The 14,407-nt window shown below is 45.0% G+C and overlaps 1 protein-coding gene across 3 annotated transcripts; it reads left to right on the top strand.

The window, feature by feature from the left end:
* Positions 1 to 15: 15 nt before the first annotated feature.
* Positions 16 to 11,361, top strand: wu:fa11c10 (protein FAM110A). Of its 3 annotated transcripts, none has more exons than XM_063464887.1 (3): positions 16 to 164; positions 7,718 to 8,112; positions 8,398 to 11,361. In XM_063464887.1, the coding sequence occupies exon 3, from the start codon at positions 8,408 to 8,410 to the stop codon at positions 9,797 to 9,799; it is 1,392 nt and encodes a 463-aa protein (XP_063320957.1). In that variant the 5' UTR covers positions 16 to 164; positions 7,718 to 8,112; positions 8,398 to 8,407; the 3' UTR covers positions 9,800 to 11,361. The 3 variants fall into 3 exon arrangements, with proteins under 3 accessions (XP_063320957.1, XP_063320958.1, XP_063320959.1); XM_063464888.1 differs by lacking the exon at positions 16 to 164 and adding an exon at positions 7,556 to 7,603; XM_063464889.1 differs by lacking the exon at positions 16 to 164 and adding an exon at positions 7,579 to 7,629.
* The last annotated feature ends 3,046 nt before the right edge of the window (positions 11,362 to 14,407 follow it).

Consider the following 14,407-nt stretch of genomic DNA (forward strand, 5'->3'; position numbering starts at 1 on the left):
GCTCACACACAAGTACTGGCACACTGGCAAGTCGCAGCAGCTGAGAACAGCTTTGCACGCTCGGAGCTGCTGCCTGCTTCCTTCAGCCTGACGCGGGACTCTGGTGTTTGGACGTTCAGTATTTCTTTTTGGGTTTCCTAGAGCCGGCTAACAGCTGAAAGAACGTAAGTAAACTTTGCTTTTTCTCCTGTTTGAGCACAGTCAGCAGTGTGTACACGTGGGGGTTGTTTATCTAAACGGAGGGGAGGGCTTGTTCCTCTGGCAGGTATCCACAGGACAGGTCACGCTTCAAAGTTGTCAGTTTATGGAATGATTTGGTTTTCTTTTCCCTGTTTTATTAAAATGACAGTCAGTTCTGGATGAAATCCTCCATTATCACAGAGGGTGCTATTGTCTGTTTCTCTGTCGCTGCCGGTACTTCCTTGTCCTTGAGTTGGGTGCCAAACCTAAAAATACTGGTCTTGATTATAACTTTTGGCAGCTCTGCTCCAGGACTATTTTCAATCTCTCAGCTGTAAGGGGCTGCGAAGCTGCACGTGTGCTGGCAGAGCCAACAATGTACCCTCCCTAAAACTGAATTTAAATTCTCGTTGTAGAGCAACGTGTTGTGCTGACTGTTGTCACTCCAGAGGTGCTTCAGTTTATCTCCCACATAATATCTCTCTTTAAACAAGTTGACTTTTCCCCACTCTTTTTTTTTTTTTTTTTTTTTTTTTTTTCATGAATGATTTTTTGGGCTTTCAGCACCAGTGTGAGAGCTAATCAAGGATTACACAAAGGGTTAAAGGCAGAAGAATGTGTCCTGTGTGAGTGTGTCTGTACATGTATGAGTAAAACACTCCTTGAATCCAAGCCAACTCTGAGGCCTAGCCACTGAGGCGACTCCAGTGACCGCTCTCCCTCCCCTCCGTGTGTGTGTTTGTGTGTGTGTGCGCGCGTGTGTGTTGGCTCTTTATCTGACTAAGGACAGCGATGGGTGATTGTGTCTGGAATGTGTTCATCACCGCGTTGAAGGGGGGATATTTTCAGTCTCCTCCCTTTTCTTCTTGCTTTATTTTATTTGTTTATTTTTGGTTGCTTTCAGGCTCTGCCTTTACAGCAGAGGTCTGTGTGTGTCTGTGTCTCTTTGTGGCAGCAGATGACTGTGCTTAACACAGTTATGTCCTTTTAGTATGCAGCTACCATGTAATTGCATTAGTATGTATATTTACTTTAATGCTTTAATACCCCCAGGTGTCAGTGTGCGTTGTCTAATAGATTAGCTCCAGCTGACTGAGGTGGGAGTAGTTGCCTCCAACCACTGATGCAAACTCCGATCAGATGGGGGGTGGGTGGGTGGGTATATCATAGTGGATTCTGTAATCAGCAAAAAATCTTTGCTGGATCAGAGTTATTTTATCCTCTGGAGATGCAGCAATGGCAGAATGTCTTCAGGCATTGTAAATTCAATGAGTGGTAGCCCTGCATGTTAGTACCCAGAATAGGAGGGAAAAGAATCGTCGAAGTTCTTACAGTTTGTTATATTTCTGGGGGGAAATTATAATAAAAATGACAGTGCTGAATCTTTTTTCTGCATCATAAATTTAAGCCTTCACAGCCATATAAAGGTTGGCAGTGGGCACTTGTATAGGCTATGTTGTAGACCCTACATACATTCAGTGCAGAAGCCTGAAGTGGCTGTGGTGAGACTCACTGCACGTGTCAGGCAAATCAAGGGTCATTATAAAGTCTGATGCTCTACCTCAAAGCGGTTACAGCGTGCTTAAACTATATAAATCTCACAGATATTTAACATTTCGTGACGACTGGAGGGTGGCGCTCTGAGATTACAATTGAGCCGTGTAACTCTAATGAGCTCTAAAGTGAAAATAGAAGCACAGCACACAAGTAATTTACTGTAGGCCTTCTGCCCTGAAGGGTGTGAGCCTCATGGGACTCCTCCTGAGGGGGGGTCATAGGTATAGTTTACCCCCCACTCAAGAGGGTCACACCAATAAGTGTGAAGCGCCTCTTGACAATATGTAGTTTAGGATCACAGTTGTTAACAAAATATGCATTTTTCTATCAGTGGTTGAAAGGGTGAAAAATGGCTAATGATATGGAAATATCAGGCAGTCTAATTTATATACCTACATGTTATTTTGCACTCGAGCTCAGGAATAGTTCTTAGTTTTAAAACCTAAACTTCATGGGTATCAGACCTTTAGCAAAAATACGCTAGAACTCGGGCAGTAATTGTGGTTAGAACGAGCTAAATCAATAAATCCACAAAATCAACAGTCTTGTTTGCACTGCTGCCTGCTAATGTCCGCAACCTCTGTTCACCATATTACAGTGCAAATTCATACACAATATTACCTGACGGGTTAAGAGTTGAATTAGTTAAGGCATTATCACAACTTAGCTAACTTGGTTGTGTTGCTAACCTGACTCACTATAAGAATCTGTTTATGTTAATGTTGTGTCTGTATGCACTGTTTATATAGTCTTCTCTGTCTGACACATCTTAACTTGATGTCAGCTTAAAAGGAAGTTGGAGTAAAAGGCAGATGTTACATTTTCATTTACATACCCGTTAGATGTTCTTATCATCTTCTTTGCATACACTTTACACACTGTTCTTACTACTTACTGCACTCAAATGATCCCTATATCTATTTTTTTCCCTTTATTTTACAAATGTGGACACATCACAGATGTTCTGTATTTGTCTTCACAGCTTGGCTTAGTTTTCCCGAGGGAGGACTCAGCCACCTGCTCTCCTCTGATTACCTACTCAGTCAAAACTCTCTTCCTGACGTGAACACACAGGCACACAGACACAAGAGTTCATTGGTTTGACCTCCATTTTCCCCCCTCTGGTGTAATTGTACATGGATGCGTGCGTTTCCTGGGGCCACAGACACAGACAGATATGGGCAGAGGTGGAGGAGGGGGTTTAAGGGGAGACGGACGGATGGATGGACAGAAGCGGGGAGATCCAGGGAAAAAAAGACGAGCTGGAGCTGGATGCTATAATAACTGTCGGTTTATGGTTCAGTGGTTGTTTTTGCAGTCGACTCGACTCCTGTCCGTATAAAAACAGTTGCATAACCTTGTCCAGACACTTCAGTCATGCATGTCAGTCCATCCAGCCAGGAGCTGTTTTTCAGTTGGAAACGAGCAACGTGGCTGAAGCTGATAGCCGCTCAACAGAATAACAGCAAGGTCTGGCGCTGACACGACCAGCTGTCTGTCTTCATTATCATTCTTAGGAGCTCCCTAAATCAGCCCTAAGGGGAGTGGTTGATAACTTTTTGAACCCTTCTTTTAAGCTCTCTATTGATTTTTAAAAACTGAAGCTGAGTGTCCCAGTGGGATAATGGGCAGGGGCTTGTGTTGCATTAGTTTCTGTCCAAGCTTGGTCTGATTCTCATCAGGTTATCGTTCATCTGGAAGCCACAGGGAGGACACCAGCTGAACCCTGCACTGAGATGAGAGATTTGTTAATACGATCCATCTTGCTTACTGTCCTGTTTCTTGACCTTTTGTTGAACTGGGTTTTGGTACAGATAAGGTCTGGTCCAAATAGATAAACTGTAACTCTGTAGACCTTCCTTTGGCTTAACTTGCAAACAGGTTTGCACAGCAGGTGAATGATTTAGTTATAACTAAATCAGGGATAAGTGCGCTCAGTCATCTACAGAGCCAGGAGCAGAAAAAAACTGCCTGAGCATTCTGAAGCATGTGATTTTGGTTCCCTAGATCACTTACCCATTCACAGACTTCATTATTTGTTTCTATGAGCATGGAACATTGTTTGTTTTGCTATTTTTTTTTTTTTTTTTTTTTTTGCTGAACACTTTGGATTGTAGTGCAGCATTTCCATGTGGGCTTCCTTGCAGTTGACAGTCGGGTGTTCACAGGCTTCAGGAGCAAACTGGGAAACTCCAAGTGTCCAGAAATAGACGAGCTAAGTTCACCACGAAACAGGGTCAACCTGCAGGAATTGCCCACACTCCAGCCGAGGACATTTGTTTGGTTTTCTCTTTCCCACTCATGTTCTGTTGTGAAATAAATCCCGGCTTCCCGCTCATCCCTCCAGTGGGTGAAGCAGCTGAGTAGTCACTGCTGATGAACTCACCACCTCTTTCCTTCCATGCTGGGGTAAAGCTGACAGGCTCAAAAACGGAAGGATTTGAATAGTATCGCATGGAGCTGCACTCTGGCTTTGAGTCAGCATCAGGAACTGTTTAAGACTCAGTATGATTCATTCTTATTGTGAGGCTCACCCTGGATGGGAGGTTGACACTATCTCTCTTAGTTGGGCTTTCTCTTGTTTTCTCTGCTATTAGATATTTTCTAATCTTGCCTATTCTCACCTTTTCCTTTTTCCTCCTCCCCCACCCTCCTCCACCACAACCTGTTTCCTCACGAGCTGCTACTTATTCAGTAACTTGCTAGAAAATATTGGCAAAGCAAATTGCTCCCATTCATGGGCTCTCTCTGTAATTACACTTAAGCCGGCGGCACGGTCAAGTCAGCTGTGGTAAAATGTTAGTCACTGTTTCCTTTCAGCTGCTTTACAACATTTCTGCGCGCAGACATTTTGGCCTTCTCTCTTTGATTTCAAACATTCTGTTATTCACCCCCCCCCCATAGTCACTCACACGCCATGAAACGCAGTCTCTCTCTCTCACTCATGCGGACATCATAAACCATATTGTTAGCCACTAATATGGTGGTTAGAAAACTGAACGTAAAAACAGTCCGATTCATAACAACTCAGCGGTTTGCATAGTTTTGTGATGATAATCACAATGAGCAAGTTTCCATTGAGGAATAGGAATATCATTCCTCGGCCCTTTGCCTTTTTGGAGACATCATCAACTGCAGTTACAGAACATGAACGGAAACCAAGAGGCAGAAAAGTTAAGAGAAACGAGACGGAGCTGCAACGCTCAACTCGTGGACCGGTGGGGACGAGAGGCTTAATGGTGCCGTTTGCACACACATTAGTCCCATTAGCAGAGCGGCTTTTAGCCATCTGACCCCTTTCACTGGAGAAGATGAATGACAATAGCTGCTGTTTTTAAAGTAGTGACTATCCAGGCTCACAGTATTTGCATGTGGACGACTCTTCTCATTGGCAGGCTCAAAGGAAGGAGGGTAACTGGGTTAACATTTACATAGTTAAAGCAAATCTAATCTCCATGAAGAGGGAATTCATTTAGCAGTTTGACGATAATTGTTGTCAGTTGTTGGAACTCGTTTTCCTTCACTAACAATATCAATGCACAGTATGATAACAAAAAGACAGAATAAAGGGTGGATCAGGGGATTAGAGTTATCAGCAGAGGTGGGTTTATGCTGGTGTGACAGGGATCTCCTGCCCCCTTTGTGTCTGTGGGATTTGTTCACACCAGTAATTGTGTATAAGTGTATGTCAGTCATTAGGAGTGATAGAAATCAATAACCACACTTTAAAAAGACAAAATGTGTAGACTTTGGATCACAAGCTGTTTGGCTGGACATTTTGGGACACAGTGAAATAGAACAAATACTCCAGCAAAGGTTGGCAGTTCTTACAGAAATTAGTGTTTTTAAAGGCATGAAAAGACTCTAAATCTGGAGCAAAGGAGGTGTGTTTTTCCTCCTCTTGGCAGAGGGCTGTGTAAGTGTAATGACAATGCCACAGCATACTAAAACCGAGGTGGCTGAGGTTTCTGTGACCTAACGTTTGTCTCCACCGTTTCTGTTAAAGCATTTTCTCTAAGATGAGTTTCTTTGAGTAGATTCAGGGACAAGAATTTCTATAATTACCTGAAACCTTTTAACCTTTTAGCTGTTAAACTGCTAGTTTGTCGTGAGGATGATGAATGTAAGGAACATGTTTGAAAAGAAGGAAAACAACAATGTGAAAGAAAGAGATCCACATGCAGCAGCAGATCAGTGATGTTTTACATATGTTTTATGGAGAATTCCTCAACTTACACAGTCAGGATGAAAGTGCTAATCAGCACAGTGACGGGGAGTGTGTAAGTGGCTCCAGGTGGGTTGTGGTCTTCAGTGTATTTACTGTTGTGTGCTGCAGGCATTTACATTAGCGGGTGGAGCGCCACCATGGTGTCACATAACTGGACGTGTTGTGCGTTAAAGCTTAACCGTGTTAAGTTGCATTGAGCGTTATGATAAGGATGAACATGTGGAAAAAATACAGTAGAGCTGCTTCCCTGCAGTGGTTTGAGCTTTTTTAGGACACCAAGACAAGTCTGTGCTGACGTCATCTCGTGACTTTCTGTCCGCTAATCCACCTCTCCTTTCTTTTCCTACGTTGCGCTCACTCCAAGCTTTCTCTGTATTGTGTTTTCATAAAAGACTATTTATTTTATTATTTTTTTGCTCCATCCCCTGAATGCATATATTCCCAAAGGCTTTGTGCAGAAGCTTCAGGTCGTCTCACTCATGTTTGGGAGTCTTTTTTTTTTTTTTTTTTTTTCTGTTTTTATATTTGTGCTGCAAAAGTGTTTAGTTTGAGTAGTTTGAGGTAGGCTATTTTAAACTCTTCTTTGGTCTGTTACAAGATGAAAGCTAAGTGTGTGTGTGCGTTTTCTTTTTAAGTGTAAGCTGTCAGTTTTTCTCTCTCGTCTGCTGCTGGTCTGCTGTTTGTGGATGTGAGCGTGAAGAGGGAGTCAGACGGGGCGAGATGTTGGGAAAAACAGGGTCACATGTTGAGGGAGACGGGGAAGGAAGACGGCTATAAAAAGATTAATTAAAAATGTGTGGATAGACGTGCTGGAGAAGAGGTGGAGGTGGGGGAGGGGACGCACCGCGCCGTCTATCTGGATGTGATGTAACCCTGGAGTGTAATGCTGTAAATGATAACATGCAGCAGGGAAGAGGTGTGGAAGAGGGGGAGAGTGGGGTTGTTTTTTGTTTTTCTGTGGAATTGAAGGGGGAAATAAATGAACAGCATGTGTGTTAGCAGTGTTTTAAAGCCCTGAAACTGAGAGAAATAATCCACAAGTTAATTGTGCTCCGGCAGAGGAAAAACTTTGTCCCAGTTCTTTGTTTAAACTTTGGTTTGTTCTTACACTATTTTTTCTTTTTTTGTAAAGCAGAATCAGGTTTGGGGTCGGTGATCTTTATCTACTTTGCATTTTAGCCTGATGAAGACAAACACACAAACAGCCACACAAAGAGCTCAGCAGCAGGAACAGTTGTGCAGGCTTTCAGTGTTTTTTCACATGTTTTCATAGCACCCCACTGAGCTTGATGCAAGTCAATGTAAAAATTGCATCTGCGGTGCCCCTCTTTTCCCCCCGCCGCCCCCTTTCTCTCCCCCCTTTCTCCCTTTCAAAGAATTTTCATTTGAATGAAAGCCCTGCCTCAGTTTTGTTGTGCTTGAAAGGCAGGGGGGAGGGGCCCAATTGGTCAGGATCTCTTTTGAGCCTAGCCAATGCGAGCACACCTCCCGCCTCCCAGCCCGCCCCTTGTCCCCCTCCGAGGCTCCAGGCCCGACATGCGATTGGCTAGCTGGGAGGAGCCAGACTCTGTATTAAAGCCTGTCCCGTCTGCTCCACTTCAGTGTTGAAGAGAGTCCCCGTCTGTCAGCCAGAGAAGTGTGCGTGCATGTGTGAAAAAGAGAGAGTATGTGTGGATGCGTTATGTTATTAAGCGGTGGAAAGAAAGTGGAGGTTTATCTGACTTGGACTTGTTTCTTTCTTATCCTCTCCAGGACTACAGGGCGCTCCTGCTGAGTTGCCGGCCGGCTTTTTGGATCTGATCACAACTGGACAGGCGGGCTGGGGCTAAACAGAGGATTGTAAAGAGGATCAGAGAGGCTGTGGTGTTGTCTGTGTAACTGACGACTGATCTACAAGACTTGCCTTTTGGATTTAAAAAAGGAAAAAAGAAAAAGACTGACCCTGACCCACAGTCTCTCACTGTTCTGGATCACAGCTGAGTTAATAGAGGTGGTCTGCACAAGGCTGGTGTGGAGGATCTGACCCCAACTGACCCTGTCTCGCAAGTAGCCTTTCACTGAGCCTGGACTGGGAAAAGGGACAAATAAAAGTGCAAGAGAGGTGTCGTGGAGGACAAACGAAAGGCAGAAGAGCAGCACAGCGACCGGTAAGGAAGTTAAAGGGGGTTCTGAGAGCACGGGTGTGAGAGGGGGAGGAGTGGGGAGAAAAGAGTACAAAAGAGCCCTTTTTTTTGTTTCCCTTAAGCTTAGAGAGGATGTGTGGGAGCTCTAAAAGGATGTTCACTGACCATTAAAGCCAGGTGCTCGCCTACCTCTCCTCCTGTCAGCTAGTGTCTGACCATGAAGCTGTAAAACTGTTTTCACATACAAGTGAATTATTTTATGTTCCAATTACTTGTAACTCATGGAAAATCTCTATTTTCTCTGTCCAGCTCGTGCAGAATGCCAGTGGAGACCCTGCGGCCCTCAGATGGCCGTCTGGCCGGGGTCCCCTTTACCTCTGCCATGCCTTTCAGGATACTCAACAAGGGTCCGGATTATTTCCGCCGACAGGCTGAGCCCGGGGCCCGCAAACTGAGCGCCGTGGAGCGCCTGGAGGCCGACAAGGCCAAGTATGTTAAAAGCCAGCAGGTGGCACTCACCCGCCAGGCCCCCATCCAGCCTCCAATCATCCGCAAGCCCCTCGTCCCTTCGGGGATGATGATCAACACCCCTCCAGCCCGGAAAGTTAACCGATCGCCGGCTGAGGGGGAGAACACTGCAGGCAGGCAGGGAGCAGGAGACAGGAGACGACCTGCTCTAAACTTGGATATTCTAAATAACCTAATCAATGACGTATGTGATGGACCATCACATTGTTCCCAGTCCTCTTCCTCCACCTCCCCTTCCTCGTCATCTCCATCATCGGGAGCTAAGAGCATCGGTAGCAGTCTTTCAGGAGAGCAGGAGAGGAGCAGCCGACTCTCCAACAACCTCAAACCTTTGAATCATGCCCTCGCCAACTCATCGTCAACCTCCTCCTGCACCTCTTCTCCACTCAACAATCATCTTCGGACGGCGGCAGCAGAAGTGACTCGACGTCCGCCCCCTGTGCCAGCTCGCGCCCCCCACTTTGGCGTTCCAGTTCCCTACAGCTCCCCTAACTCGGTGACAGTACGCAGGGTGGACGTTCGGCCTCAGGCTGATATACGGAAGCCCCAGAGAGCTCAGCTGCAGCCACAGCTCAGGCCCAGACAGACACCCCAGGGCCAAGTCGCACACCCCCAAGTCCCACCCCCGTCACCCCCTCCCCCCTCTCAGAATCAACCGCAACCCCTCCCTCAGTCATCCCAAGCCATCCCCGCCCCTTCAGCCTACCTGCCACCTAGTCCAATGCTAGTCCGAGCAGGCATGATCCCTCCAGCCTCACCCGCTTTCACCCGTATCTCAAACGCCAGCTCCAAGGGGTCTGCCCGCAAGCACCCGTCACTGCACCGCTCCAAGTCGGACCTGAGTGACCGCTACTCCCGTGCCACAGCCGACCTGGAGCGTTTCTTTAACTACTGCGGGTTAGACCCCGAGGAGGTGGAGGGTATGGGCGGAGTGGAGCGCTTCACGAGGGCCAACTCAGACATTGTGTCAGTCTCCAAGCTCCGAAGCGTCAGCACGCCCAGCTCAGAGTGTGGGGACGACCGGGTCAGGGAGGACGAGGACGACGAAGACGACGGTCCGTCAAGGGCCAACGAGCGGGTCCCGTATGGCATCTCTGTCATCGAGAGGAACGCTCGAGTCATCAAGTGGCTATACGGCATCCGACAGGCAAGAGATTCTAACAACGCCGTCTCTAACGTATAGACCGACAGGGACTCGGACTCCTGTTTGTTCATCTTTTGCTGCCTTACGTTACAGATGCGGATAATCCTGCAGTTGATGTGTTTCCTGTAAAGACTTTCTTTTTTGTTCTCAGAATTTCACATCAGATGTTTAGAACTGGGCTGCAAGTCAGGACTTGCAGCGGAAGATGCACCCCCCCCTCTCCCTTTTGTAGGTCTTGTATAACAATATTGGTATTGAAAGCAATAATAGTCAGAGAATGGTGAGGATGAAGGCAGAGGATGATTGCGATAGGGTCTCCTTATGTAAAGGTACTCTGTGCGTGTGTGCGTGCATGTGTGTGTGTGTGTGTGTGTTGGCACAAAGGCAGACTGCCACTGAGCAAGCCAGGAAGAAAACCACGTTGATACTGTGAAACTTTTTCACACAAAAAGCTTCTACGATCATATTCCTGTTTTTTTTTTTTGTTTGTTTTTTTTTTTGTTTTTTTTTTGTTTTTTTTTTTGTTTGTTTTGTTTTTTTTGGGTTTTTTTTTTTTTTTTGTTTTTGTTTTCAAAAACCTTTTAGGCTGTTGGACTGTTATTATACACGTTTGTGTCAGCATGCAAGTGAATCGTTTGTATACATTATATTTTAGGGTATGTCATCAAGCACACGTCTTCCTTGCACACAAGTTCACTGCACTGACTCACGTTCAGGTCAATTACAGTTAGTGCTGTCTGTATATCGGAGTGCAACGTCTTCTAATTGTGCGCATCCGCAACACTTTCTCACATTGTGGCTCACGCTGTGCTGGTGCAGCCCGAGAAATCAGTTTGCTGTGTATGTCCCTGCACGGATGAGAGCAAGTCATATGATGAAGGATGAGCTCACATGTAGACGGTTGAAGTAAGTGTAGCATGACAAAGATATTTAGCCTCCAGGGTGGGAAAAAATTGGAGGGAAAAACGAAAAGATGGATGAAAGGAAGACTGAAAAGAGAATACTCATGGATCAAAAGAAAAAAGAAAAGCTATCTTTGCTGTATGAATATGTCTGCGGCTCTGAAAGTGTCTCAGGAAGATGGCATACTAACAAAATGGACCAATATTTATTTGGAAAATGTAATTTAATGTATTTTTAATATTGGATGACTTTGTGTACAGAATTCAATCTCTGTTCTTAAGTGCAATCTGATGGTGTTTACTAGAATCACAGTATATGTAGGATGACAGTTAAATCCAGGAAGGAGACACATGCAAAGTGTGAATGTTGCACCTGTCTCTCTGTGGGGAGCACAGAAAGTGAGACTGTTGTGTATTTATTCAACTTCCTGTTTGTCTGGGAACAAGAGGTCTGTCTCCTCCCTCACCCTGTGTGAGTTCTCTCGAGTTCTCCTCTGCATCTACCGCCTTCGTAAGCTATCCAGCAGTGTGAGTGGCGGTCACGTTTCCTCAGACGAGAGGGCCGGAGAACACAGGAGCTGTGACGGTGGTGAACAAAGTATGCTGTTGAATCCATCACTCAATGCCCAAAGAGTCTTCAAGAGATGAGAGATGGAAAATGCTTTACCATGGTGTATTCTGAGCAGTTAATAAAAAAACGAAATGTTCAATTACGTTACTCTTCGTGGTTTTTCTTTATTTCTCTCTAAATATTAAGGCAGATGGTTGTGCTTCCAGCGTATGGCTCCAAACAGTCACTCCTCTGATTTATTTGGTGTTTATGAAAGGCTGCCGCCGAGTCCAGCTCAGTTCATTTGAAGCAGGTCTGCTTTAAATTATATTTCAACATGAATAATTGACACATGGCAATCTGACATCAGCACAAAATTGCTGAGCAAGTTGTAATCAGTAACACCAGGTTAGGAGCTGCTGTTATGTTTTTACTCAAAAGTACTGAAACGGATATTTAGTGAGACGGAACAAACTGCAGTGTAGATAAAGTCTGACTTTCCTTCACCGTGTCATTTGTGACACCTTTTTAAGAGATCTGGACCTTCTAGGTCTTTAAACTGCTGTATTTAAGGGGAGGCAGTGTGAAAGGGGCCAATTTCTAGCAGCAGCATTTGCAATCAAAAGCTGAAACTCCATCTAACTCTATCTCTGCTTTTGGGGTTTGGAAGGTGACCGAAAAGCTTAGTGCTTTATGGATCAAGGACACGTGCAGAGAAGTGGCTCATGCTGGAGTAGCCTGAAACACTCCTCAGTGATTCTGTTATTGTTTGATTCCACTGCAACTGACTTGAAATAAACATGCATGTGGTGCAAGATGTATGCTAGTTCTCGAGAGTTGTGTGCTTTAAAGACTAAGAACTCAGTTGTGGACTTGTTAGGGTATTTGTAATTGATAGATTTATTTTATCACATAAGTGTTTGATCCTAAAGCTGCAGAGAGAGTTTCCAGAACATATTAAATATACTCAACAATTCAGGCAAGATGTAGTGTCAAAGCCCTGAAGTGTAAGAATATTTTGTACAAATGATGAATAAACTTGCTTTAATATGTTTTGTAAGGAATAACATTTAGTTTCAACTCAACCATCCTGGGTTTTTGAACAGTCTGGGATCCAGTTCGCTGTAAACTATAATTTCATCACCCCTCCAGACCAACTCTTCAGATCAAACACCACTTCAGATGAGCAGTTCTGGTTTCTTATGTCTGTGTTATGGCATTTTCAAACAGCTGGACTGAGGTTCTTGTTTCATGCCCGAAACCAGTGTCCTTTCAAACCCTGGTATGGTCTCATTCATTATGTCTGTCAAAACATAGCTTTGATTGACATTCTCTTGACTGGTGTTTAGTGTGAGGGTGGCTAGAGAGTTGAAGTATGATGAAGTGGGGAACTTTGTTGCAAATGATAAATATTGCTGCCTGGAACCTGGGTTTGGGCATCACGACAGCAGCCTGCTTCATTTCCCAAGCAGCTCTGATGAACAGCCAGCAACACTGAGCTGGAAGGAGAGAAGCAGAAAATCTAACTGACCAATGTATCGCAAAAGTCGAGATGGAAGAGCACCACAGAGAAGCCTGTGAATGGAGCTAAATAACAAGAAAGAAAATTGGGGAAAAGACTTGTGCGAGAATTGAATGGACTTCTGAGCGTACGGTAACTTGGTCAAAACAGCTGGGTATTCCTTTAAATCGCAGTAAGTTAATTTACAATGAAAATGTTACTACCGAGGAATCAGGTAACGTTTCCAACAACTAGTCATGTGTGTCATTATAGTGTAGAAGAAAGGTGAGCACCAACCAAATATGAAATGCAATCATAAAAACCTTTATTTATTTAATTTTTTTCGCTGAATGACCAGAAGTGTTTTTTGCAGAACTTTGGGAACTTAATCATTGGATATAATGTCAACACTTGTTTGACATCTGCTTGAAATTCTGTTATTATTTGAGTCTTCATTTTGTAAGTGTTTGGTTGTATCAGATGTTCTTGTGATCTTATTTTCTGAAATAAGAGTGGGGCAAGTCTTAAGTTAAACCGACTTTGACCTTTGAACAACAAATTCTGATCGGTTCATCCTTGAATCCAGGTGATCATTCATGCTAAATTAGAGAAAACTAGCCCGAGGCAAACTTAGTCAACATTTGGTCAGCACATTGTTAGTTTTCAACAACCAGCTCTTTAAAATGAAAAACAAACCCATTGACCCATTGCTGCTGATATTGTATGACAGGCTTAGTTGACACCATCAGATAAAATGTAATTATTTCAGTTGAACAAACATCTGAAATAAAAAATAAGATAGCCGATAGCCTTAATTAATGATGTGCCTAATGTTACAGAATGCCTATAAACACTGAAGTAATGCCACATTGTTACAAGTGCTTCTTCCATCCCAATAATGTTAGTTATTTTAGCTAGTTATGCTAGCTTGGTTATGGTTTGCCCAGCTACTTTGTTGCTACTTACAATATTAGCTAATAGTACTTTCAGTGATATAATATTAGCAAAATACAACTTGGTTTGTAGATGCCACAGGTCCAGTACGTACATCATATTCTGAAGAGGTGACATTCCATGTGCCAATTGCCAGTGTTGGTAGCTGGGGATTGGTCTGCCAGGGCCTCCGCTCCTGGTCGCCGCCCGGCTCACAATGCTGGTGGTGGGCCTGCAGGAGGATGAGCCCATGTCCCGTATTTGGGGTGTGCCTGGCCAGGCCCTCCCCGGGCCTGGCTCCAAGGCGGGGCCCGGTAACCCTATCCCATGCAGGGTGAACTGCTCCCCTGGTGTTCTGCTCATAGGGATCTTCTGAGTCGCTCTTTGTCTGGTCCCTCACCCAGGACCCCTCCACATCGAAAGGAGCCAGTCGAGGTGGTTTGGGCATCTGACAAGGATGCCTCGTGGGCGCCTCCTTGGCGAGGTGTCCCGAGCATGTCCCACCGAGAGGAGGCCCTGGGGCAGACCCAGGACATACTGGAGAGATTATATCTCTCTGCTGGCCTGGGAACGCCTTGATGATCCCCTGGACAAGCTGGAGGAGGAGGCTGGGAGAGTGAGGTCTGGGCTTCTCTGCTTAGGCTGCTGCCCCTGCGACCCGGCCCCGGATAACCAGAAGAAGATGGATGGATGGATGGATCTTCTGAAGAGTAGGGACAGGATTACTGGGAGGTGGATGTTACTGGGACGTAGGATTGCAT

Source organism: Pelmatolapia mariae, linkage group LG20, assembly GCF_036321145.2.
Source record: "Pelmatolapia mariae isolate MD_Pm_ZW linkage group LG20, Pm_UMD_F_2, whole genome shotgun sequence".
Lineage (NCBI taxonomy): Eukaryota > Metazoa > Chordata > Actinopteri > Cichliformes > Cichlidae > Pelmatolapia > Pelmatolapia mariae.